Source organism: Sceloporus occidentalis, unplaced genomic scaffold (assembly GCF_023333645.1).
Source record: "Sceloporus occidentalis isolate IW3139 unplaced genomic scaffold, rSceOcc1.0.p SCAF_5, whole genome shotgun sequence".
In the NCBI taxonomy this organism is placed as follows: domain Eukaryota; kingdom Metazoa; phylum Chordata; class Lepidosauria; order Squamata; family Phrynosomatidae; genus Sceloporus; species Sceloporus occidentalis.
This window is the reverse complement of record NW_028316985.1, coordinates 109,958,951-109,983,702: the sequence shown is the minus strand read 5'-3', so window position 1 is coordinate 109,983,702 and position 24,752 is coordinate 109,958,951. Positions and strand designations below refer to the sequence as shown.

The following is a 24,752-nucleotide window of genomic DNA, read 5'->3' as shown; positions in this document are numbered from 1 at the left end:
ATCCTGTCCCCCTTAGGCTCTCTCTCACACCATTCTGTGAACCGTGATAGTCTGGTTCTACACAGCTTCTCACTTCAAACTAAGACTGTAAACTTTTACCAATAAACTTGTTCATCCCTAGCAGCAGTTATATTTGTTCTGTCTCTCAAATTTACTTCTCTTCCAGTAAGTTTGAAAACTTGTTAAGATTATTTATAGTTGCAGTTCACTGATAGTTGTCATGGGACATGACTGAATTAATGAAAGTGATACCCCTTGAAAAAATCAAAGTCTCGTGAACAGGACAAGTGTGTAGCTTAGTATATTTGCCTGTGGAAATGCAATCATAATGGTACTAGATGCAATACAGACGCAGACACATTTGCCTTTATATTCCTCAAACCTATCTGTCCCCAAATATCCACAAATTATTGGAAGGTCCTGGCTGGGTAAAATCATAATATAGTTAAAATCCGGTTTTTATATTGAACTGATGCATACTTAAGGAGAGGAAAGTTAATTAATGACATTTTCACATGCTGAAAATGCATACAGTGAACGCATGTTGTGGCCAGTAAAGGCTGGTAACATTCTTGACAATGGGACAAGGAATCCACTCTTGGTTTAAGTCCTATTTCAAAAGATCCATCCAAAATATTCAACCCTATCGCCCGAACAGTTCACCAAACTGGATACCTCCTTTAAAGGTCTAACTAAAACTTTAAATTTATTGGCCCACTGGCTTACTGACATTAAAGCCATCAGACATCACTAGTGGGGGATGGTAAAATTGACAGGTTGTTCCCTGACTTATATATAAGTCCCTTTCCATATTAAATGCATAAAAGGGAGCCATAGTTTTAAAGAACAAAGGGGCTATGCCACCAACATCCATACAGTCTGAGTGTCTGAGGGCCAGAACAGACTGACAAAATATGCCGGCTTCCTTGTGACTTGGGGACATGGTATATGCACAATGCATGCTCCCAAACTGGTAGGAAACCACCAGGAAGCCACCTGGACATTTACATGGCAGCAGCTTTGGCACTCCAGAGGTGCAGTGTTTTGATACTGCACGCTGGAGGAGTGCCAAAAAGCCATGGTGGTGGTAGAAAGGGAGCCCTTTTTCCAGCACAAAAAAAGGAGTGGCATTATGTCACTTCTTTTTGCACCAGAAAAAAGCTAGCTGAGGACTGTGGCATGCGGTTGCGGCATGTATGGCCCCGATCTGGCACTCAAAGGGGCAGTGTTATGCAGCCTCTTTGGGTTGGTCTGTTTCAGCCCTGAGATACGAAACTCTATGCTCATCAGCTTCCAAGTAAATGGAAACCCAGCTCATGCCAGGGTCCAGCTCTTGTTGAAATCTACTTTTACTGACATCATCTTGTCCAATGTCCTTCCTCTGTGCACAGACACCAGATAGAAAGGCTGGAGATCTTCATGAACTCAGATCAAAAGCTTTATTCTCCCTTACCTCATATACGAAACCATTTGTGGAGCTTTGAGAGTACAGATTGCATACTTGTATGGTTATATTATTACAATCACGTCCTTCTTTATTCTAGGTTCTAGATCAGGAACACACCACAAGAAACTGTGGTTACCTGGAGCCAATGACAGTCTGCTATCCACAGAACTCCCCAAAAGGAAGATAATCCTTTACATTGCACTTTAGCGGAAATAAAGCGGTTGCCCGACTCGGCGGGCTGACCGCTTTGCCGCTAGACGCAGCGAATGACTACAAGCCCCAGAGTGCTCTGGGGCTTGCCCCAGCTCCCTATTGGTGCGTGGGGCGAAAGGGAGGCCCTTCCGCCCTGCGACGTTCTGGGTGTTCCGGTCCTCCAGGACAGATGATTGGTTCAGCTGCCCTGGAGGAGGAGTCTCCTGGTCAGGTGGTACTGAGGGCGGGGCTTAGGCCTATATAGGCCGTGCTGCCAGCCCCGGCCCTCAGTCGGCGCTTGGCTCCGGATGGTTAGGAGCCAAGCAGGAAGGGAGGAGGAGCTGAGCCTTCTCCCACCCACCCACCGCTTGGGTTTGGGTTTTTTGTCACAACTTTGGGGCGGCAGCATAGGCCAGGATCTGCACGGTGTGGTACCAGGGCTACGGAGCTCTGGTTTGGGAGTCAGTCGGGACCCGGGGGCGAATAGGGCAGGCGTATGGCCATTGCAGGGGCCATAAAGCGAGAACGCCTCCCGGTGACTAGGGGCTTAGCGAATATGTGAACGCATGGCAGAGATGCAGTCATACGGTGTTCCTTAGCCCCTAGGTCATCCTAATGCCTGGTGGGTGCCAGGTTGTGGTTAATCAGACAAACGTGGGGTTGTTTGATTTCGCAGATCCTGACCTCATGCTCTGTGCCAACCCTACCAATGGTTTGCTTAATAAAGTTGTGGCCTTTCCTCCAGCATGGTCTCCTGTGGTTATTCGGCAGCAGCATCTGAGGCAAACAGTAATCTCCAGTTTCTTCTTTCCCTGCTCTGCTTTCACTCCCACTTTTTTTCTCAGTAAAATAGCCAGCCATTATGCCAAACTGAGACATTTATAGACTTTTTCTCTAACCTTGTTGCCCTTTCTCTTCATACATGAAGTTAGATTCCTCCTCCCTTTTCCCCTTACAGATAACCAGATAACTGTCACTGCCAGATGGACATTGTTTGTGCAATTGAACTTTCACTGCTATAATGAATTCCCATGTTACTCCAATTTGTTGTCTATCTTGTAATAAAACTGCACATTTTTATTCTAGTTCCTAGTAACTAGGAAGTTGTCTGGTAGTTAATCTTCCCAGTATAACTTCCTTATTGTGTACAATTACTTTTAAAGACCCCCCTGTATATACTGTAAATTATATACCTCCTGTACATACTATGTGATAACAAGATAATAGGTTTATTTTCAAAGTCAGCAGAAAGCTGACCTCACACTCTCATTTTAAAAATTAGTGTAAATCAGAACAATTCTGTTCCACATTTCAAGGTCTACTTAGACTAATTCAAATTTCAAAAATATATCTGAAAAGCCATAGCACAAATTCTATAACGATTAGCTCAGGTATCAACATTTTTGTACTATCTCTACAATACACACTGGATATATTTCAGAGCTATTCCAGTAACTCTAAATTCTTTTTACAAGTTCATATTCTCTAAAATAATGAGTTGTAGATTGTAACCATAGCCATCCAGACAATAAACATGGTTTCAACAAAGCCAACTGGCATTCTTCACACTGCATTAAGTGAAAAGTTCAAGACCCAATGTAACATGACACTTCAAAGTCAAATGAAAAAGTAAGGAATTATGACCTCAGCTGAACAATTTAATCCTTTTTACTCCAGGAGAATATTAGACTTTCCATCACCATATAAGGAGATCAGAAGTCTCCTTTGTGCAGTTCCAGACTTAGAAACTTAAGCACAGCTGGATATGCCTGGTCAAAGAGAGATATAGCCCCAAATCCAGAAGAAATTATGAAAACAGTTATGGTTCATTAGGAAAGTTGATTGAGAATATATAGAACTGTTCATCTGAGTATATCACAAAAATATGTAGATATTAACCTGCCAAAAGTCAGTTTTTTTCTTGTCTCACTGAGTTTACTAGAAGAGGTAAATATCTGTTGGCATGTACGGAAGCAAAATTCATACTAAAGTTCTAACTGGAGGCATGTTTCACAGTGTATTTAATTTTATGTCCCACAAGAAGCACAAATAGGTATGCTAGCTCTGCTTGTTCTCTTGTCTTCTGTGCATCACCCTTCAGAAGCTCTAAGTCTACTATCTGCAGCTTAAAGCTTCTTTACTTAACTTGTTCTTGCAGGCAAATATGAAAAACATCAGAATTCCTCATTTTTTTCCAGATTTTAGTGCTTCTGCAGAAAAAATGCACATAAATTTCTGCACAAAAAATGTTTCGTATTAAACACATTTTTATGCAAAAACAAAACCCTTCACACATTTTTCTCCAAGTCCCAAAAGAGATATCTAAACATATGAGAAAAACCCAAACAGCTTTCTCTTCAAATATGGGGAAACATGAATATTCTTTAGGTCCTTTTCTCTCCTTTGCTGTACAATTCAGAACAGTTATTCTGAGCCATGCAGGGAACCTGCACAAACAGAGCAGCCTCTAAATCTCATAGAAGCAATGATAATGTTAAGGGGTCAATCTCCAGAAAATCCATAATGTAAAAGGGTCACAAGTACCCATACAGAATATATGCAGCAGCAATAAAGTCTACATGCAAAATACACTTGGGTATTCTATTTCAGGGATAAACCAGGCTACATACATCTCTAGGGTAAGGTCCAAGTGATCCATAGATTAATATGGCACAGTTGAAACAGAGAGCAGCTAGTTCAGAAGAAGACAATATACAAGAAGCGCCAAAGACACTTTAGCATTTAGCATGAAGAATATCCAAGAAAGCCATTGCTACCACTTTAATGCAGATGATATCTCCAACAGTCTTCCAAGTATTTTAAATTCTCAGAGGCCTATCCAGGTCTTAGCTGCAGGCACTTAGGTAAAAGTTCACTTGTTGACGTAGGCCTTGCTCATGATTAAGGCATCTTCCTTGTAGAGGTCATTTGCTGGCAGGTATTTCTTAAAAAATCAACCATAGTTTCCTGTGTCTTTACTTACTGACCTTTTCTCAAGCAAGGAGGGTGGCCCTGCCTCATTTTTTAATTCAGAGTAGGAAGACCCAGTTTGTCGAGTTACAAATCCATCACGAGGAAGTTCCCTTTTCTATGCAGTTTGGTCTAGAAGGTTCTGAATTCATATTCAGAGGATAATTCCTCCAACCAAAACATTACATTTGGCCTGCATAGACACACCAAGTTTGCTCACCTCAGCATCTGCTCCTTCTTTCTTACCATATATACTAATCTATAAGTTGAAAAATGTAGGCCAAAAAACTGGCCTCAGTCCCAGGTTGACTTACACATGAGTCAATATGGTATTTCAAGAGGACAGCCAGGAGGAGGAGGAGGAGGGGTGAGTGTTTGTAGTAGGAGCTCTGGTGGTGCAGTGGTTAAAGGCCTGTACTGCAGCCACTCATTCAAAACCATAAGGTTGTGAGTTCAATCCCAGCTAAGGGATTGACTCAGGCTTGCATCCTTCCGAGGTCGCTAAAATGAGTACCCAGATTGTTAGTTCAGTATGAAGTGGTATATAAATGAAGCTGTTTGTTTTGTGCTTGTCCCTCAAGCCTCCTGAGGAGGAGGAGGAGGAGGAGGAGGAGGAGGAGGAGGAGGAGGAAAGGTGTATGCCACCCTTCTTCCCACTTGTAATCATTTACAGCTGCCTACTCATCTCTTACTCATCTCCATCTTTTGTGAGGTGATAAACCAGGGACGTAGCCATGGGAGGGGTGTGTCTGTGCGGTCCTGACCCTCCCTTCCGTTAGATACAATGAATGGTGCATGCTTGCTGTGCCACTGCGCCCAAGCCTCATTATAATGGTGGCACTTACTCTGGAACCTCCCTTCCCAAAATCCTGGCTACATCCCTGTATAAACAGGACAGCTGCAGACAACTGAGGATGGGTGGACGGGCAGGAAATCAGACCCTAAGTTTTACCCTTGACGTATCAATGGGTCATTTCAAAATCCTTAATTTGGGCCCCAAAACCTGCCCTCAACTTATACATGAGATTGTCTTGTAGTCAAATATATATAATATTTCAAAAAGGATTTTACAGATGAAAATATGTATGTGCCTCCAATGTTCATTTTTTTTAAAAAAAACTATCTTATCCTCTTCTACAGCAGTATACCTTTAATTCCTGAGAAAACAATTTCCATTTTATTCTCGTAGTCACAATAGTGCACAGTATCTAACTCAGTTCATAATCGTGCTATGAACTGGCTTAAATACCGAGTTAAAATTCAGAGCATTTTAAAAATAGATGGCTAGCGTATGAACATAATTTTATACCAAATAGGATTTGTGTGTGTGTGTGTGTTTTCTTAACTGCTCTTTGCAGTCCAGTTCACATACGTGCATTCCTAGTTTCACACAGATGAACCAATATCACCACAGGCCTTTATAAGAACCTCATCCTGATGCAGCCAGTAGAGAATGGATAAGGCTGTGGAATATGACATCTTAAAACATTCTAGGGCAGAAGTGGACAAGTGTCTGCATTAGAGGCCTAAGTGGCTCACAGAAGACCTTGCAGGACAACACACATCCCTTAACTTCCTATCAACAAAAAATTTTTTTGCCTCTCAAATACCTTCTAGGGGGCAATGGGGATATTTTCCCAAGGTTTTGCATCCCTAGACTTTTTGGACCCAGAAGAGGCCTTTTTCCGAAATAAGAAGTAACCCAGAAGTCAATTTTGGGTCACTTCCTGTTTAAAAAGGCTAAAAAATGGCTGGGATAAATATGGCAAAATTGTCTCCATCCCTTAGAGGATGTTTGGAGGCATTTGAGGACGATCCCATTTCTGCGGTTGAGACTTTAGAAAGAATAAAATGTGTGTAAGTACACCAGTGTGGTGTAGTGGTTTGAGTGCTGAGTGACTCAGGGGACCAGGCCATGAAACCCACCTTGGGCATGTCACATGGACTCAGCTTCAGGGGAAGGCAATGGCAAACATCCTCTAAATAAATCTTGCTAAAAAAAAGCTAGAGGATGGGGTCACTTTAGGATTGCCATATATCAGTAACGACTAGGAGGAACACACTACCAACAACAAATGATCACTACCAGAGGTTCATAAAAGTTGGCAAGCAAGTACATATCTGGGCAATTGTACTGTGGGTAGGGAAAAAAATTGCCTGTATGATCCTCCAGTGAAACACACTCACACATTTTGAGCAACTAAATATGATGTCACACCACTTCCTGTTTTGCTTTTGATCTATTTTAGCCCCTTTTCTTGATTTGTGTGGATCGTAAGAAGGGGGGGGGGGAAGTAAACCACTGTTTTTCTGGTGGTTTTAGACCATTCTTGAGTGGGCAGCAAATCACTCGGTGGAAAAATAAGATATGGAGGACTTTGGGGGCTGTCCTATTACATCCATTAAATCCTATTAAATCTGAAAGCCACTGGGAAAGAAGATGCTCTACATCACTAAAATGCATCATCGGATTAGAAAAGAGAAGTGAAAAACAGTAGAAGGCCTTCTGACATCAAACATTTGGGTAAACACTCAAAGTACTGAAAACCATCTATCACAATTCTGTACTGCTAATTTTCTTGTGCATCCTTTTGATCTTTTTATTTCATCATGAGTCAATATGATGTGCTTGAATCATTTAAGTTGCAGTCATTTCCAAGCAACCAGCAATTTTTCTAGTTAAGGGCAAAGAAATTTAGAGATGCCATTTCCTGATACAATAATGTATCACAGGGACACATGCTATTAAAGAAATTTTTCATCCGTAGTTGTCAAGTAAGCATTCTTCCCTGTTAATTAGACTGGAATCTTTCACAGGGATGATAATTGCTGGAGGCTGTGTTCCAAATTCCTTCTTGCCCTTACACCGCAGACAAACAAACGGCAACTACACCACAAACCAATCTAGCCACTAAGATCATGACTTTTACTCTTATCAATATATTTTCAAATAAAGGAATGTTGTTGAGTCTGAAATCAGATGTTAAGACTTATAAAAACAACAACAATACAATTGACTCTACTTTGATGCTGTGTAGACTGCCACTAAGGGGCAGCCTGCAGCCAGCTCCAGCTGCACTGGATTGGGGACGTGGCAACCGCACACTGCAGCCCCAATCTAGCCTTTCCAGGACACAAAAAGGAGCCACAAGAAGCCCTCCTTCTTGCGCTCTGGAAAGGGTGTGATAGCCACGGTGGCATGGCTTTAAGGTGCTCCTTTGGAGCTGCATCATGTGGATGCAGTGCCAGAGGAGTGCCAGGACACAGCATGCCACCATGGTGACGGAGTTGGGGCATGCATTGTATGGACACCATGCTCTGGTTCCACCACCAAGCCAGCCTTAGTGGCCGGTTTGCACAGCCCCTTCATTTCTCAGTTGTCATCTGGATTTGTGAAACAGAATATGACCATCCACTTAACTTTATAATGTGCTGTTGTTATTTGTAAACTGCATTTTTTACAATGAAACATTTGTTTCACGACAGTATATTCAGAGTCTTCATCCAATCTCTCTACAAGATCCTCACTCTCCTCACCCCACAAAAGCACTCTTTTAACAGGGTCTTTTCTATATTCTTTCAGCTATTCCTTTCCATTAGTGTACTGTTTATTTGAGCTGGCACTAATCAATCAATGTGATTAACTTAACTGTTCAAGGAGCAGCTATTACAACAATCACAATTCTGGAAGTTCCCAGCATGTGCTTCTTCCTTTTATATAAATGTTATTTGCTCAGAGTTTACATGTAGAACACATCAATCTTCAAAAGGCTCAGAGCATTTCATTACTACTTACTGTGTTTCATCACTATTACTAATTAATGCTGTTTTCTGTGCAAAACAAGTTTGTGTGAATTTAGTGGGGAGTAAATAATATTCTAATCAGTCCAGTCTTCTTCCTGTTGCAGTTTCTCAGCACTTGGGATCAAATAAAGAGTAACTTGTATGTGCTACCAAAGCTTGAAGCTGATTCATTTGCCTTGTGGCAAAAGGAGGACACTCTGTGGTCATTGTTTAGTACACACAAGAGCAAGAACATGGTCAGAAAAAAAAATCAGTAATTGGCCATTATTGTCTCAATCCAAGAGGAGGAAACGCACATACATACCAGAGCTATGTGTCTTTCCCCAGGCGGAAAAGCCCAATCCTGGAGCCAAGGCTGCACAGAAATCATCTGTATGGGGAGGGGGAGGATCAATTTAAGGATCTTTCAAAGTCATGTTTCAAAAATGCATGAAAGAGTCATTTTTAAAAAATATATATATTAACTGCAAATTCTGAAATGATGACAAATTTCAAATGTGAACAATTTCACAACTAGTCTCCAGGTTCCCAGAGTGAATTCTGTAATGATCTGACCTCCTGAGACCTCTTTACTGAAGATATTAGTAAACTTTAAAACAAATAGTCTAAATCCAAGCTATATTCATAACATAGAGATGCAAAGCAATTCAGGTGCTCTCACCAGAGAGCAAAAGAGACAGCTGCACAACAGTTATGGTTCCCAACCTGTCTCAGCAAAACTCTTCATCAAGGGAAATGTTTAATGTGTCTACATAATAACTGCTCAAGAGAAGTCTTCTGTTGCAGAAAAGAATCAGGAACCAATTTTTATTGTGCAGCTGTCTCATTTGTTATTGAATAGAACAGTTGTCTCAAGGATTTGATTTTACTTTATCAAGAGGCATTAAACATTTCCCTTGATGAAGGGTTTAGTTGAGACACTGGGGACCACACCTGTTGTGCAGCTTTTTTCAGTCTGTGATTTGTCTATGGCTGCCACCGATCCTCTTTATTAGTATGTACAAATTTTTCATCCAAATCTCAACATTTTCAGGGAGAATACCATTGTGTTAATGGTTTGTGCTTCCCACATATTGTATCATTAGAAACAGATGAGAAAATATTCTCACAGATGAGAACGCACACATATACATACAGAGGGAGAGAGAGAACAGAGAAGGCTGTAGGCTATTTTGAGATACTTCAACTTTGGAAAACACAGAGTCTTTTACATGTATAATTCACAACAATGTCTATGAACAGTACTTTAAGGAAACTCTTCTTCTGTACTGCCTTATGATGGCAGTTCAAAACTCAGTACATAATTAAATACATATGATGGATTTTACTGAGTGGTTAATGCATGTAAAATTTCCTTTGACAATTCAAATTTATACTCACTTTAGTTCTTATAAATCTTGCAGGGATATAATTGACTTAACATTTTCTCCAATACAGCTAATACATTACTTTCATTTCTATCTGGATTTTCATACAAATGAGAATTAGGCACGCAGAAAGGAATTAGTGCTACCTTATAGTCAATGCTAAAACATCTGGGGAAACTATCAAAATGTGTGTCTTTCAGACTCTCATTTGTGGCTATTTGCAGAGGTATAAGGTGACTTAAGCATCTGATTTATTACTGCCAGTATAGCTATAGGAAATGAAATTAATTTTACCATTGGAAAATACCCCTGATAACAAGCAATGCACAGAAATCATTATGTAGTTACTAACTATCCCCGCCCCTGGCAATTATACACCAATTTTCCACTTGTCCAGAAATTAAAAGAGAAGTGTGTTTTACGCTGCTGCTGAATGAGAGGAGAAAGACAAGCAGCTGCATATGTGATGATACAAATTCTCTCACAGTTTTGACAATCAAAAATGGAATTGATGCAAATAAGCATTAAACTCTAATTAGGGGATTTATACATAATAGCGCAAAAAAAAAAAAAAGAATGTATGGCCACAAACTTCTATATTCATAGTGACACACATCTCTGTGACTAGCCACTGTTCTCTTACAGGGATTATATGCTCAAACACTTCACCACATATTAATCCTCAAATAATGAGGATTCTGCATGCACCTGAAGCCTGAAAGGAGCATTCAATAATACTGTGGATGTGAAGATCAATACAAAACTAGCAGGAAGCATAAGCTGTGCTAGGTAAAAATTGCTTAGGATAAAGCAATAATCATGGATCAACTTTAGCTCAAGATTGCTAACATGGAAAGTCCTGCACTTAGTCTTGATAGCTAGAAGACCCAACCCTAGAAGGTTATGCACATGGGTGAAGAAGAATCATGAAGGCTGCTTGAAATGTTGAAACTACTAGGATTTTGTGCCAGGATACTCCATCAATTTAATTTTATGTGGAGGAGTGATGAAGAACTTGCATCCAAAAACTCGGGGTAGGAGTGAAGATCTGTAGAATTTCTCAGAATGTAGGGCTTTTGGGCTTAACTTACTGCAATGTGGTGGCCAATGCTGTGTGATTTTGAAACTCCTGTACTATTTCCCTGTGCTTTGCAACCTCTCTTACTTCTTGAAAAGCCCTCACAATTGTGTATCTCAGGGCTTTACAGGTCTTCTGCTTCACAGGAACCTGAAAAATGAGTGATGTTTTCCCCATCTGTGTTCTAACCAGGGCACAAAGGTGTTTGATACTACATTTCAAATCAGGTCACATTTCAGTTATATTTAATAACTTATGACAAATCAGTGAAAATGCCAGCCTATAAGAATCTGAGACAAGATGTCACCAAATAAGGAGAAAACTAGCCCATTCCTGAATCTTCCAATTAGTGTTTTACAACCTATATCCAAAAGCAAGCAGGCCCACCTAGCCAAACCTCTTTCCCATGTTTGGACAGGAGAAACCCTAGATGCGCCATCAAAGCTCACTCCCATTTCTAACCTATCAGGCTGGCTGGCTTTAAATGGCAGACAAATAGGGATGCTTAGCTTAGGAACAGATGACATCCCAATTGAACTGCTACAATGCACACAGATGCAACTTTAGTACTAATTAAAATATGCCAACAAATATGGAAAACAAAGAGGTGGACAACAGACTGGAAACACTTGATGTACATACCCTTCCCCAAGAAAGGAGATACAAAACACTGCAGTAACTATAAAACACTGCAGTAACTATAAAACAATAGCATAATCTCACATGCAAGCAAAATAATGCTCAAAATTCTGCAGCATAGACTCCAACCATACATGGAGAAAGAAATTCCAGAGGTGCAGGCAGGATTCAAAAGAGGAAGGGGCACTAGGGGTCACATAGCAAACATACAATGGCTAATAGAATGGACCAAAGAACTCCAAAAAAGAATCAGCATATGTTTCATAAACTACAGCAAAGCATTTGACTGTATAGATCATGAAAATCTATGGAACGCACGCAAAGAATATGGAAGTGTCACTATATCTGATAGTCCAGATGAGGAATCTGTACCAAGAACAAGAAGCCACTATCAGAACAGAATTCAGAGAAACAGAGTACTTTCCAATAGGTAAAGGGGTCAGGTAAGTCTGCATCCTATCATCCTACTTTTTTAACCTATATGCTGAAAACATCATAAGAAAAGCAGCAATAGAATCAGAAAAAGGAGGAGTTAAGAAAGGCGGAAGCAACATTAACAACTTAAGATATGCGGACGACACCATATTAGCAGAAGACATTAAAAAATTGGAAATGTTAATAACGAAGTTTAAAGATGAAAGTTCAAAGGCAAGTTTGATACTGAACATAAAGAAAACAAATATAATGACCACAAAAGAAATACACAGATTCAATCTAGACAATGAGGAAATTGAAACAATTAAAGAATTCCCATATCTAGGGTCAAACATTGACTACAATGGAGAGTGCAGTTTAGAAATAAGAAGACTAGGAATGGGAAGGGCAGCTATGAAAGAACTGGAAAAGATACTGAAGAGCAAAGACATACAACTGAACACTAAAGTCAGAATAGTTCAGTCCACTGTATTCCCAATTACCACGTACGGATGCAAGAGTTGGACAGTGAAGGAAGCAGACAGAAAGAAAATCAACTAATTTGAATGTGGTGCTGAAGAAGAGTACTTAGGATACCATGGACAGCCAAGAAGACAAATAAATGGGTTCTTGGACAGATCAGGCCAGAGATCTGCTTGGAAGCTAAGATGATCAAGTTGAGACTATCACACTTTGGCCACATAATGAGAAGGCACAGATCACTAGGGGAAAAGCCCAATAATGCTAGGAAAGGTAGAGGGTAGAAAAAAAGAGAGGAAGACCACAGAGTAGATGGATAGATTCAATCAAGGAGGTTATGGGAAGGGCTTTCAGGATCAGAACAGGGCAGTGGAGGATATAATTCTTAGAGATGTCTCATCCACAGGGTTGCCACCAGTTGGAGTCTATTTGAGAGCAGCTAACAATAACAACAACAACAAAGCATTAATTGAGCTTGCTTTCCTGATCATCCTAAACAAAAGATACCCAAAGGCCCACTGTTGTCCCCTGCCAAAAGGGACAAATGTCAATGTTAATCAAGCCAAATAAAGGTAACTTCAGTGTGGGTCAGGCAGGAAGAGGAGGTAACTCTTCTTTCTACTGTTTCTACTCAGCCCCAATATGTGACTAGCAGAAACTCATGCTGTTATTTACAAATGGGTGGGTGAGTTTATTGAACTAATTCTAAAGATGCTGTTCAAACGGAATTGGGGTCTTTAAAAACAACAGCTTCTTTCATCTTTCAGGAACTCAGCAGAAAGCAGATCTGGAATGTCTCAATGAAGGAAATGATGCTAGATCCACCAAAAGCTCTTTTGAGAACCAGAAGAAGCTAAGAAAGCTGATATCATAGAAGAATGACATACAATTTGTAAAATAAAGTGCAGACATCGATTGACCACTTTGTTTAAATAAAGTATTCAATGAAACCATGTGGTGCTCCACAAAATTCCTTTGACATTCTCATTGTTCCTATTGCAAAAACAATAAAAGAGAAACATTGCTTTTTTTGCAAGAAGGCAGAGTTTGCATAAGGACAGGTGAGGCTTGAACATAGCTCTAGTTGAGCCTTCTCCGGTTGCACAGCTGAACAATTAAGTTGTTTCCCCCCTCTTTTAAGATGGGATCACATTTTAGACATGCAAAGAGTTTCAGCAGAAATGTCAAGGAATCTGCAATCTGTGGACATGGTTTATTTCTCTTTCTCTGTCACACACACACACACACACACACACACACACACCACTACCTTGAAAAGTAGCCAAATATAAAGATAATATTTATTTCATATCTTGTAATGGAGACGTGCTAAGTTTCAGACATACTTCTTCTACTTTCTAATAGAGATGTAAAGTATGTTTAAAAGTATTTTAAAAACTGTAAGCCCAGTATTTCTCAGGGGTTGAGTAATCCTGATCAGAAAAATCCTGGGCTGATGAGAAATGTTCACAGTTTGAGCCATATTCTACGCAAAATTCGCACAGGGTATTTTTGCACACAAAATAGCATTTTATGCCTGGGAAATGAAATTTTCTGTACAACAAAAATTATATTTCTGCACAGATAATGTTGTTTTCTGTTTAAAAAAGTGCTGAAGCTAAGGGCTTATTCCATGCAACATTCAAATGTTGTTTATTTTGTACAAAAAATAGGAAACAGGAAATGACAATTTATGCACAGAAAATAATGTAATATGGTCAGTCAGTGAGGTGGTAAATTCAGTCAGTTGTATTTTAGTTGTAAATAACAAAAGGGTTAAGGCCACAGTTGTATCCCTGTTGCAGAAGGAAACAAATATTTCTATGCAGTTTTTATTGAATGTTTTCAAACCTGGAAATGTTTTTTTTGGGGAGGGGGGATCAATGCAAAAATACTTGTGAGGGTACTGTACAAAAATGATGAATATTTTGTACATCTCATCCCATTCTCCTGCATAGTAATTTAAAAAGCAAAGCAAAACAAGGTAAATAGTTAGAGCCAGGGTCAAAAATAGTTTTTGTTTTTTTTAAATGGCCAACATATGCTAAGAATTAAAGAAACAGATTTCTTTGAGCAGATGTTTAGGACTTTGTGAACTGTACCAGAACCAAGCTCGCACATCCTTTCATACAACAACAGTTCTTATCCCTCACCTCACCTCACTTGCAATGTTTTCTTTGTTTAGTAACCTGTTTTTTGTTTTTTTTAATAATCTGTTTTATGTGTAAGGGGGAAGATTTGTGTTTTCTGTCATCTCTGCTGCCAGAGTGGCTTAGTATACAGTATGTAATCAATTACAATGTTATCCGTATGGTCATGCTAAACTAAATCTGTGGAATAATTTGAGGACTTTGAAACAACCTTTATTATGAAATAAATGGATTGAGATTTACACTTTGTTGGTCCAGACCAAGAATTTTTGCCATTTTCATTATTGCAGCCTACCTATTAGATCCCCCAAGGTGCATCATGGCGATATTTATAACTGTAACACATTCTGATGTATGCATATGGCCCATAAACTCTAAGTGCCTTAGACATGCCTACTGCACTGGGATTGTTAATAATATCCTCAGAGATATGATTCAGAGACATTCTCTACTGCAAAGAAACTGAAATCAACAAGTCTAGTTTATGAGCATTTGCTGGAAACCACTATAATTTGATGTAAATGAAGTTTAGTTCAGTTGGAACAAACAGACTGTGCAAATTAACCAATGGAAAATTGCCTCTAAAACCTCCTTAGACTTAAAGCTATTTTTGGTCCAGCAAAAATTGATCTTTGTGGTTTATTGGACACCATTATACTAGAAAGAATCCACCTAATTTAAATAAAAGTTAGTGATGTAATGTAGATAGTGTTTCTTTGTGGTATATGATGTGTGCATGTGTATTCAGTGATTATTACTTTTGGTTGCAATGTATTCAATTTGTATTAGAAAAAGCTTCAACATTTGCAGATGCCCATGTTGTTTTAAATTACACACCTGTGATAGGGACTTTAAATGAAGACCAAATTTTTCTTACAGTACCAGAAAGACTTATGCACTAAGGTTAGAGTGATAACTACTCAGTATGTATTGATCAGTGGTGACAAGATCTTACTACTTTAGCTTATATGAGCATGTATTTTTTTTATTCAGATGTTAACTTTACTGAAACTGTTTTTTTTTTTTTTTTTGGAAATATTGTCTGCTTAATTCTGTGTATTGATGTAGATGCTGCTTATAACCAATGTACTTTTCTTTTACTTATTTCTGTTTCTTTCCTCTTGCCTCCTCCCCACCGAGTTTCTTCTCTTTGTAAACACAAATTAAAAATACAAAAAAGATTAAAAACACCTGCTTTCTGCAAGCCACAGAAACCCCCAACAAATGCTACTTAAAAATGGTGATGATGATATTAGTGAAATGTAAAATTAAAGATATGTAAGTATAGATATTTTAATCTTGCCATAAATATCCACCCCCTTAACTATACCCAGTAAAATCTTTCCCATTCCCCCAAATCTGAAAGGTCATCCCTCTCTCTTTGCTGAAAACAATGCCCAATGCTGAAACAAAGAATTGAAGTTGTCAATATGCCAGTTAATTCTTATGACTCTGGCCTGCATCATTAGCCATGGCATAATAGACTCTACAATTACCACTTCCCTGTAAATCTCTAAAGACATCCTGCATCAGTTCTTTGATTAGAAACACAAGCTAGGTTAGTCAAACAATCCACTGACTCTAGGGATATCCTCTCAAGAGTCTCTTTATTTCTCCTTCATATATGATCTGATAATGAATTATGGCTGAAGATATCCTTCTTCCTCCCTATCATTTCATTAAGCACATTCTAGTGGGACAGAAGAATAGGGATTCTGACAATTGCTGTCCACTACTAAAAGAAATATCACTCAACAGATATTTTCTATATGCCATTTTTGTGGCCTCCCCTTGTGTGAATGGTACCAGCAGCTATGTCTGCTGCCTGCCTAGCTGTATTCTTGTAACTGACTTCATAATTAATTACTTGCATGTATCAATTGACTATTGTGCTTGCAGCTTTTTTTCTTCCCAGCATCTGAAAGAACTTATTTATATATAAAATTTATATCTCATCTTGCCAATTATTAACAGTAAAATTAAAATAATAAACCAAATTAAAACAAAAATATAGATTTAAAACACATGATGGAAACCTATATGAACTTTTACATAATGTAACTTTGCATATACCTAGCTAGGCAGCAGAGTTGCTAAGAAACTCAGGCCCAGTACAGACTGCTAGAAAGTGACAATCTGCAACCGATTGTAGGGCTCAGCAGTGCAGAGCAACCTACCGCACGCCGGTGGCACCATCATGGCTCAGCCCCGTCCATATAGGGGCCGCCATGATGACACAAGTGCGGCACAGCATCTAAATATTGTCATGCCACACGTGTATCATCACTGCATGAGAGTGCACCATTGACACACTCATGGCACCTGCTGCTGAAAACAGGTTTTTTTAGTCCTGACGGAGGCTACACCATTTGCTTGCTGCAGCCTCCATTAGGAGTAAAAACATGCAGCTCCAGCCTACTCTTTTGGGGCGGTCTATTGAGGCTCTCCATTACTGAACTGCAAGGAAAGATAACAGGGAATTGAGAAGAGTGTCTAATGCTCATTGGTGCCCACTGGCATTGGCACCGATGTGATATGCCTCAGAACTGATGCACATCAGTTCCGTTGTGCATCAGGCACCAATGCATGTTGGGAACTTTGCCAGCTCTTCTACATAGTAAGAGCAGCCCCATACTGGATACAGATGCTCCCATACATATAAATCCACTTATGAAGATGCAATGTCTGAACAGGATTCCAGCCATAATCAAAAACAAGTTTTTGGTTTAGAAACAAAACAAAAAAAACAACAGCTCCCCCCCCCCCCATAGCAATTAAGATTAAATGACAAATAACTGTGTGAAGTAATATATATATATATATATATATATATATATATATATATATCTGTTTGCTGGCGGGAGAGGTGAGCATCATCTCCTTTAGCAAGACCTTCCAGAGTCTGAGAGCAGCCACTGAGAAGGCCCATTTTGTGGAAATATCTTAATATCTGGACCAGTTCCATAAGAGATAAGGCAATCTTTAAAATACTTAGTCCCTAGATATTGGGCTTTACAGGTCACAAGCAGCACTTGGGATTTGTGTTGTTGTTAACTGATCTCGACCCATGGTGACCCTGTGGATGAGAGATCTCCAAGACCTTCTGTCCTCCACTACTCTGCTTAATTCTTTCAAACTCATACATGTGACCTCCCTAATAAAGTTCTTCCATGCTTATTGAACAGCATGTGTATATATTTACATCAAACACACAATTAGCAAGCATAGAGATATCAGCATATCTTCTCTGTGTCTTAACCAGGCTTTGAGAAAGCATAATGAAGTGTTGAAAATTCAAAAGGTGTGCATGATGAAAAGCAAACAAACCTAAAACTTCTGCTCTTTTTTCTTCCTCAGGCATGTGGGAGGTGATATTAACTATCAGCCATTTAATGTTTAGATCAAAAAACATTGATCCAGCCAAAACTGGTTTAAATTGCTAGTGAGTGTCCCTTGCTCCACATAATTATACTTTGGTGGTTTGGCTCTGCTCCACATTCCATCCCCAAATCATATTTTATATGTGGTTTATATGCAGTATATGTATCAATTCTCAGTTTGTGTCTTTTTGACTCCCTATGGGAGATTATAAATGTAGAAAGGTTTAATATATGCACTCTGTAAAACATTACATAAAATATATTGTAGGCACAAAATGCGATTCCTTTTCTGTGCAGCAGTTTAATCAATGCATGTATATGCTTTTGTGCACTGATAACCTCTATAGAGGAAAAACAAAGAAACAATCTGAAAATGCAGCAAACTGCACAGGTATCTCTCTCTAAAGAATGTCCAGAAATTAACAATGGAAGGATGGTGCATTGCTAATGTAACACTGCTGATCCTCCACGTACAAGCAAGTAATGCAGTACTCCCAAGTCTGTGGAGAAATTCAGATGGAGAGAACTGCTCAAGCATTTCCACTTTAATGAGAGAGCTCAGCACATGCACAGTGTGGATCATAAATCTTGTCTGTGTACATAGAAAAGAAATAAAATGGAGATAATTCCTCTTGTATTTCTATGAGAACTACAGATATATAGGATAAGATTTATTGCAAAACAGCAAGGCTTATGCAAAATATATACAGTGTTTTCTTCTAATCAAGAAGTGAATATTCTGATAATTTCTCTGTTCCTCAATCACTGATTGTAATGAAAAGCCAGACATGGAAATTCTGCCTCTACTCTACTTTATCAACATACAAAAATGATAGGCCACAATGACTAGTGTCTTGATTTTATGGATTGACACTAACATGTTGTTTACAAGCAGTCTTTGTCTTTAAACAAATAAGGGGGTATGTAAGTCAGTTTAAAAGCTGCGGAAAGAATGCTAATAGAGCAAGCTAAAAATAATCAATTGAACTGACTTCTGAAGGAGTCTTGAGAGGAACATAAATCAGGTGAGCAACCTTTAGCTCACATTCTATTTTCATGCACACTTGAGCCTAATTGTGAAAGTGTTCTAAAAGGGATCATCTCAGACCTCTAGCAAGAGCTCATAGGTAGCGGGAAGATGGGAAGAGGAATGGTCTGGGAAAGAGAGAGGGGGGAGAGAGGGTATCCTCACTCACCATTGGAATGTGGTACCCAGACAGATTATCTCCAAAAATATGTGGTCCACAATAGTGGCCACTCCTGGCATGAATAGAAAAGAATTTCTTCAAATAGGAAAGTTGTGTGTGTGTCTGTGTGTGGGAATCATGTAATCATGTACTAATGTAACAAAAAGGCTAAGGCTACTGAGGAGTTTATAGCACTGAAGTATAATACGTTGTACTGCTGCTGTTTTAAATCCTAATTTGGGATGCATCCAGGTATTATCAGAGGCAAAATGCCGCCGATGTTGGTGCCTGGCTGCATCCCACCTAAAACCTTGCTAGAAGCTGCATTCATCTGGCCAATTTGCAAAACTGGGAGCTTCCTGTTTTTGAAAAGCAGCTGACAGCTTGTAACCACGTTTTAGGTGGGATGCAGCTGGGCAGTGGTATCGGAAACATTTTGAGAAATTTGCAGCCCATGTGGCCTCAGTTTGCAGCTTTTATTTCCCCTGGAGCCCTCTTCCCCCCTTTTCACCAGGCTGAACACTGGCTGAGAATGTTCCAGTCATATTTGGCACACCAGTGCAGGACCTGGGAGGAATGTGGGCTTAATATGAACCTACACTCCCTCTCTAGATGTCCTGTGTTAGGTAAAAGAGAGCTTGTACTAAGTGTTGTAAACTGGTCAAGGGAAAATAAACCCAATTAGGATTAGAAACATGCCCTTGTAAGAACATCAGCCAAATGGCTCACAGACCACTCAAGATTATGTCATAGCAATTAAACACCAGCCATTAGCAGGCCGAACAGGAGGTAGAAAGTATTTGTAGGTGGCAAATCAAAAATTTAGGATGTAATGATAATGTTGATAGCAGAAAGATGGTCTGGACTGGCTTTATCAATTCTATATCATGCAAAGGATGTCAAAGGGAGAGAAAAATAATATAACATTCTCCATACAGAGACACATTCACAATCCTTAGAAATACCAGAGTGGCTGTTGGTTCATTTTAAGAAGACGGAAAAATCTACATATACTATCTAATTCCCTGCTTTACAAAGGAGGCATTGCTCAGATATATCACATGTTTAGTGTTCAATTATGCCTCAATCTTCAGCATCCTCTTTTGAGGATCTTAGGCCCAGTACAAACGGGCAGGAAGTGGCGTTCTGGCAAAGATTCTAGAGTTTGGGAGCGTGCAGTGACCATATACTCCCAAACCCTAGTTTGTATGGATGCCGCCATCATGGCAGCCTCCCGTCCCCACATGGGCTGCCATGATGACGCAAGCATGGTGCAGTGTTCACACATCATGGCACCACTCTCACGTCATTGACACACAACAGTATACCAATAGTGCACTCGTTGTGTTGGCTGCACACATCTAAAAGAACCCAGTTTTTCTGGGTGTGGAGGGACACCACATGGTTTGGCTGTTGCAGCGTCCCTTGGGAGCAAAAACAGGTGGCTCCAGCCCACCCTTTTGGGGCAGTCTGTCGAGCCCCTTAGTTGGGAAAATACCCTGGCTGAGCCACATCAAGGATAACCACATTGGGTTAGATGTGCCCATAATCTGATTCATGATATGATTAAGTTATGTGTTTACTATATATTTTTCTCTGAATAAACACATATTACAAAAGGCCTCAAATAACTCCAATAAGCTAAATGGGAATATAAATTACAACAGAACAGCAACAATAATATCAAAAACTATTTTCCTTAATTTGAAAAGTGGCATTCATTCCCTCAGCATCCTGTATCAAGCCATTCGTTCTCACATGCAAGACTAGAACAGCCAAACTGAGTTTAAACTTAAGACAGTTGGTTGACCTTTTATTGTTCCTTTTCAGTTTAACAAGCTGTAGATAAAGTTAACTGCTTGAGTAAGAATTTTCTCTACTACCTTGTGAGATGAATGCTCAGTGCTGTTAACAATCTGGCTGGCCAGAAGTTTTAGGTCTCTTGTATACATGATATACTCATAAGGCCTGCTTAGGCCTGTATTAATAGGAATGTTCAGATGGGTGGATGGATGGTTCAATTTATATCATCTCCCTGTCAACCCATTTAATCCCATTTCTACTTCTATCTGTAATTATGAACATATTTTCTTATAACATATGCATATCAAAGTAACATTTCTCCCCAAATTAAGACTAAATATGCTTCATGGTACATTTTTGATGCACAAATTGCATTGTAAAGATTCAGAGTTTATTGAAATCCACATTTATGTTGGTGTAGTATAGATCAGATAAGTTCATAGAGGAGTTCAAAAGAAATGATTTTGTCAAGCCTCTCTACTTAGCAGTGTTGCTCCCTAGGAATAACAGAATACACTGCTCAAATAGGATTTGGGTCTTTTACAGCTGGAACATATGAGCAAAAGAACTACATGTTCCAGCATTTGCTGGATAGGACTGTAAAGTTTCTGACTGCAGATGAGAGAATGGCACATTTGAAATTTCCTTCTGTATAAAAACTGGTTGCACATCAAAAAGAATACTAGTGCAGAATCTGTCTCTCTAATCTAGTTATATAGTTATATTCCTACATTTGCTTGTTTTCCCTCTGTCTTTCTTGTGTGTGTGTGTGTGTGTGTGTGTTTGTGTATGCTTTAATGTTGTCATTTTTCATGCTCAACTGAAGTTTAGTATAATTTTTCCTGCTTACACATTTCTTAGTGCATATTTTGTAAAAGAAATATTTCATTAAACACACACACATACCATTTGTTGCACTTATCTTTTCCCAGATGTTTCAACTTTCAAATTGGAACCTGCCAGTTCTCTGTTTACACTGTGTATTATGGTGACATAGTTGCAATGTTGTGTGTGTGTGTGTGTGTTTCAGACATATTATTTTGGCATCTAAAACTGCTCTTTTTCCACTGGACAAACTATCAAAAAAGGAGGAAGAGAGGAAGATAAAAAATAACCAGAATTGCATTATTAATGTTGTGAAATATGCATACTAAACTTTGACACAATAAACTTGGCTGCTGAGAACTAAGAATCTAACATGAAGCTGCTTTCACAATTCCCTGCCCCTGAAAAATGAGCATATTGGAAAAAGGTTGGAGTGCTCTTAGAGTCTCTGCAGTCTCTCTGCTTAATCCTGTTGGAACATTTACAGCATCACAGGATGTCTACTTTGAATGTCAAGATTAAGAACATAATCCTCTAGAATTTGGCTCACTGGCAAACTAGTTATGTTTGTCTTTTACTTTTTACCGCTTTCATTCTTTCCTTACCCATTTTTTCTCTCTGCTTCCCTCAGCACCCCCACTTCTTTCTGAAAGCATGGCAGACTTTTCCTACTCATGCACATAAAAAGGCATAGCATATACCCATATTAAAACACTGAAGACAAAATGCCTCTGACAAAACCAGACAATGTCATGTCACTCCCTTCACCCCCACCCCCACCTTGGAAAGGATATTAACCAATGCAAACAAACTCCCTAGCTAAAAGACAGGAGGAAATAATTTTCAAAAGGATTGTGTTCTTCTATACTTCTATTTTACTGTAGGTACAATGTAATACCAGTGGGTGAATATGTAGACTGATTCCATTGAGCAGCATTTTGTCTGTGGTGACATCAAATGATATCAAAGCTGCATCCATAGTGATGATCCAACCACACTAGGGATATAGGGATGTGTTGTTTGGCTTGCGTTCTTAAATGAACAGGCCTAATTTTCATTTGCTAGATTAATATAGGCCCGTTACAAAAGGGCACCATAGTACATGCTGAGCACGTACTAGGGTTAGAAAAGGGCATCCTTTCTGGATGCCCCTAACCCTACTACGTGCTCAGCGCGTACAAAATGGCGGTGCCCATTCTACATGGGTGCCACCATCTTGACATAGCAGACACTTAGCTTCCACATGTCGCGCGGAGCTAATGATGTCACAAGTGCGCCACTGGCACCTTGCAGCGTCATTAGCGCACCACAAGAAGAAGCTGCATTTTGCAGCTTCTTTTTTGCTGCGCAGAGGAGCCGCACGGTTTGGCCGCTGAGGCTCCTCCACACAGCAAATGAAGGCACTTTTCAGACCGCCCTTTTGGGCGATCTGTAAAGCGCCACACATAATAAAATGTTCCTTTGGGTTGTGAAATTCTCCAAATTTTGGGATCTACATTCATCTTAAAACTTGCACAGATTATAAAATGTTTGTTAAGATTATGGGAAGCCAAGTATCAAAATAAATTTGTAGGTGTACCTTTTTTTTAAAAGGCAGAATATTGTAAAAAGTAGTTGGAATGCACTGATAATGAAAAAATTGGCACAATCTAAGAATAGATTGATATAGCCATCTCTAATTCACAAAGGATATTGTGTCAACTAATTGAAATGCTTACTTTCTTTTTAGATTAAATGATGGTTTTCCATTATATGCAAACTATAGCAGCAACTATAAATTTACATAACCTATGCATAAATTATATGTAAACTATATAAGCAAACTATGATCCAAAACAGAATTCAAATTATGGCTTGAAAGAACAGAAAAATCAGGCTCTGGAGGAGAAGAAAGCCCAAGATGGACTTCTGCCAGAAAAAAAGTTCACACATGTGTATTCAACACTGCATCATCTCAAACATTATTTGAATCACAAATGATATGCTTAATAGTCAGGGAGGTTGACACATCCATCTGTCAGTCATCAAACTTATGTAAAGCCATTTATCAAGAAATGAAGTGATGTGCATGCATGTGTGAGTCTATTACTAGATTACATTTTTATACTCACTTGCATAACTTGCTCTTGACATTATATTGTGTGTTTCCCAGTGGTGTCCCCACCCTGGTGCAAAGTTCAGGGCTTCTGGGGCTTCTGGGGGAGAAGGACAGGATGGCAAACAGGGAACACACTCGGTCTCCCCTGGGGCCACACCATCATACTCCTCATGAGGAGAAGGATGGGACAATATATGGGAGGAGTGCATGCAGCCTCCCTAGGTGTTGCCCCATTGCATGGCACACCCCATTGGTTTGACCATGTGTCTCCCTTCTTCTGGGGTGTCACCTGGTGTGGTCCACATCCCCCGCATCCCCCTAATAACACCAATGACATTTCCCCATCCCTCCTAACACAAGCAATATTGTGGAAAGTGGTGTGCAGTATAAAATATGAAAGGATTTAATTCCCCAATCTGAAGTAGTGCAAAACTCTGAAATATTCAGTGTGTAAGAAATTAATTCTTCACTAAGTTTCTTCTTGACAGAAACAATGAGTGATTTTAACAATTGTCTTCCTGCTATAAAAAATCTTCAAAAATCATAAAGTTTTCAAAGTCAATTCACAAAGCATTTTCTGTGCAAAAAATAATATCCTTGTATCTAAATATTCACCTCTATGCAGAAAATGGTGTTTTCTGCAAAAAACAAAACAAAACAAAAACATGCAAAATTTGTGCAGAATAAGTCCCAAACTGTGAAGATTCTAGTCAGTCCAGGATTCTACTCATCAGTGTTTCTCGACACTTGAAAAATGTGTCCCTATCTCCAGGTGCATGATTTTATGGAATCTGGGAGAAATTCCATCACAGAAGAACACCTAGTTTGCAAGTTGTCTGTTGGCTTTGTGATTTGTACATCCTATTTCATTCACTATATAGAACTAAATATATTTTAAGAGTGATGGTAATAACAAAT

At 39.3% G+C, this 24,752-nt stretch overlaps 1 protein-coding gene across 1 annotated transcript in view; it reads right to left on the bottom strand.

The window, feature by feature from the left end:
* PCDH7 (protocadherin 7) overlaps positions 1 to 24,752 on the bottom strand; it is a 478,336-nt gene that overhangs the window by 51,949 nt on the left and 401,635 nt on the right. Inside the window, exon 5 of the mRNA XM_089525068.1 lies at positions 8,718 to 8,783. Within this exon, the coding sequence (XP_089381194.1) occupies positions 8,718 to 8,783 (66 nt within the window). The remainder of the gene's footprint in view (positions 1 to 8,717; positions 8,784 to 24,752) is intronic.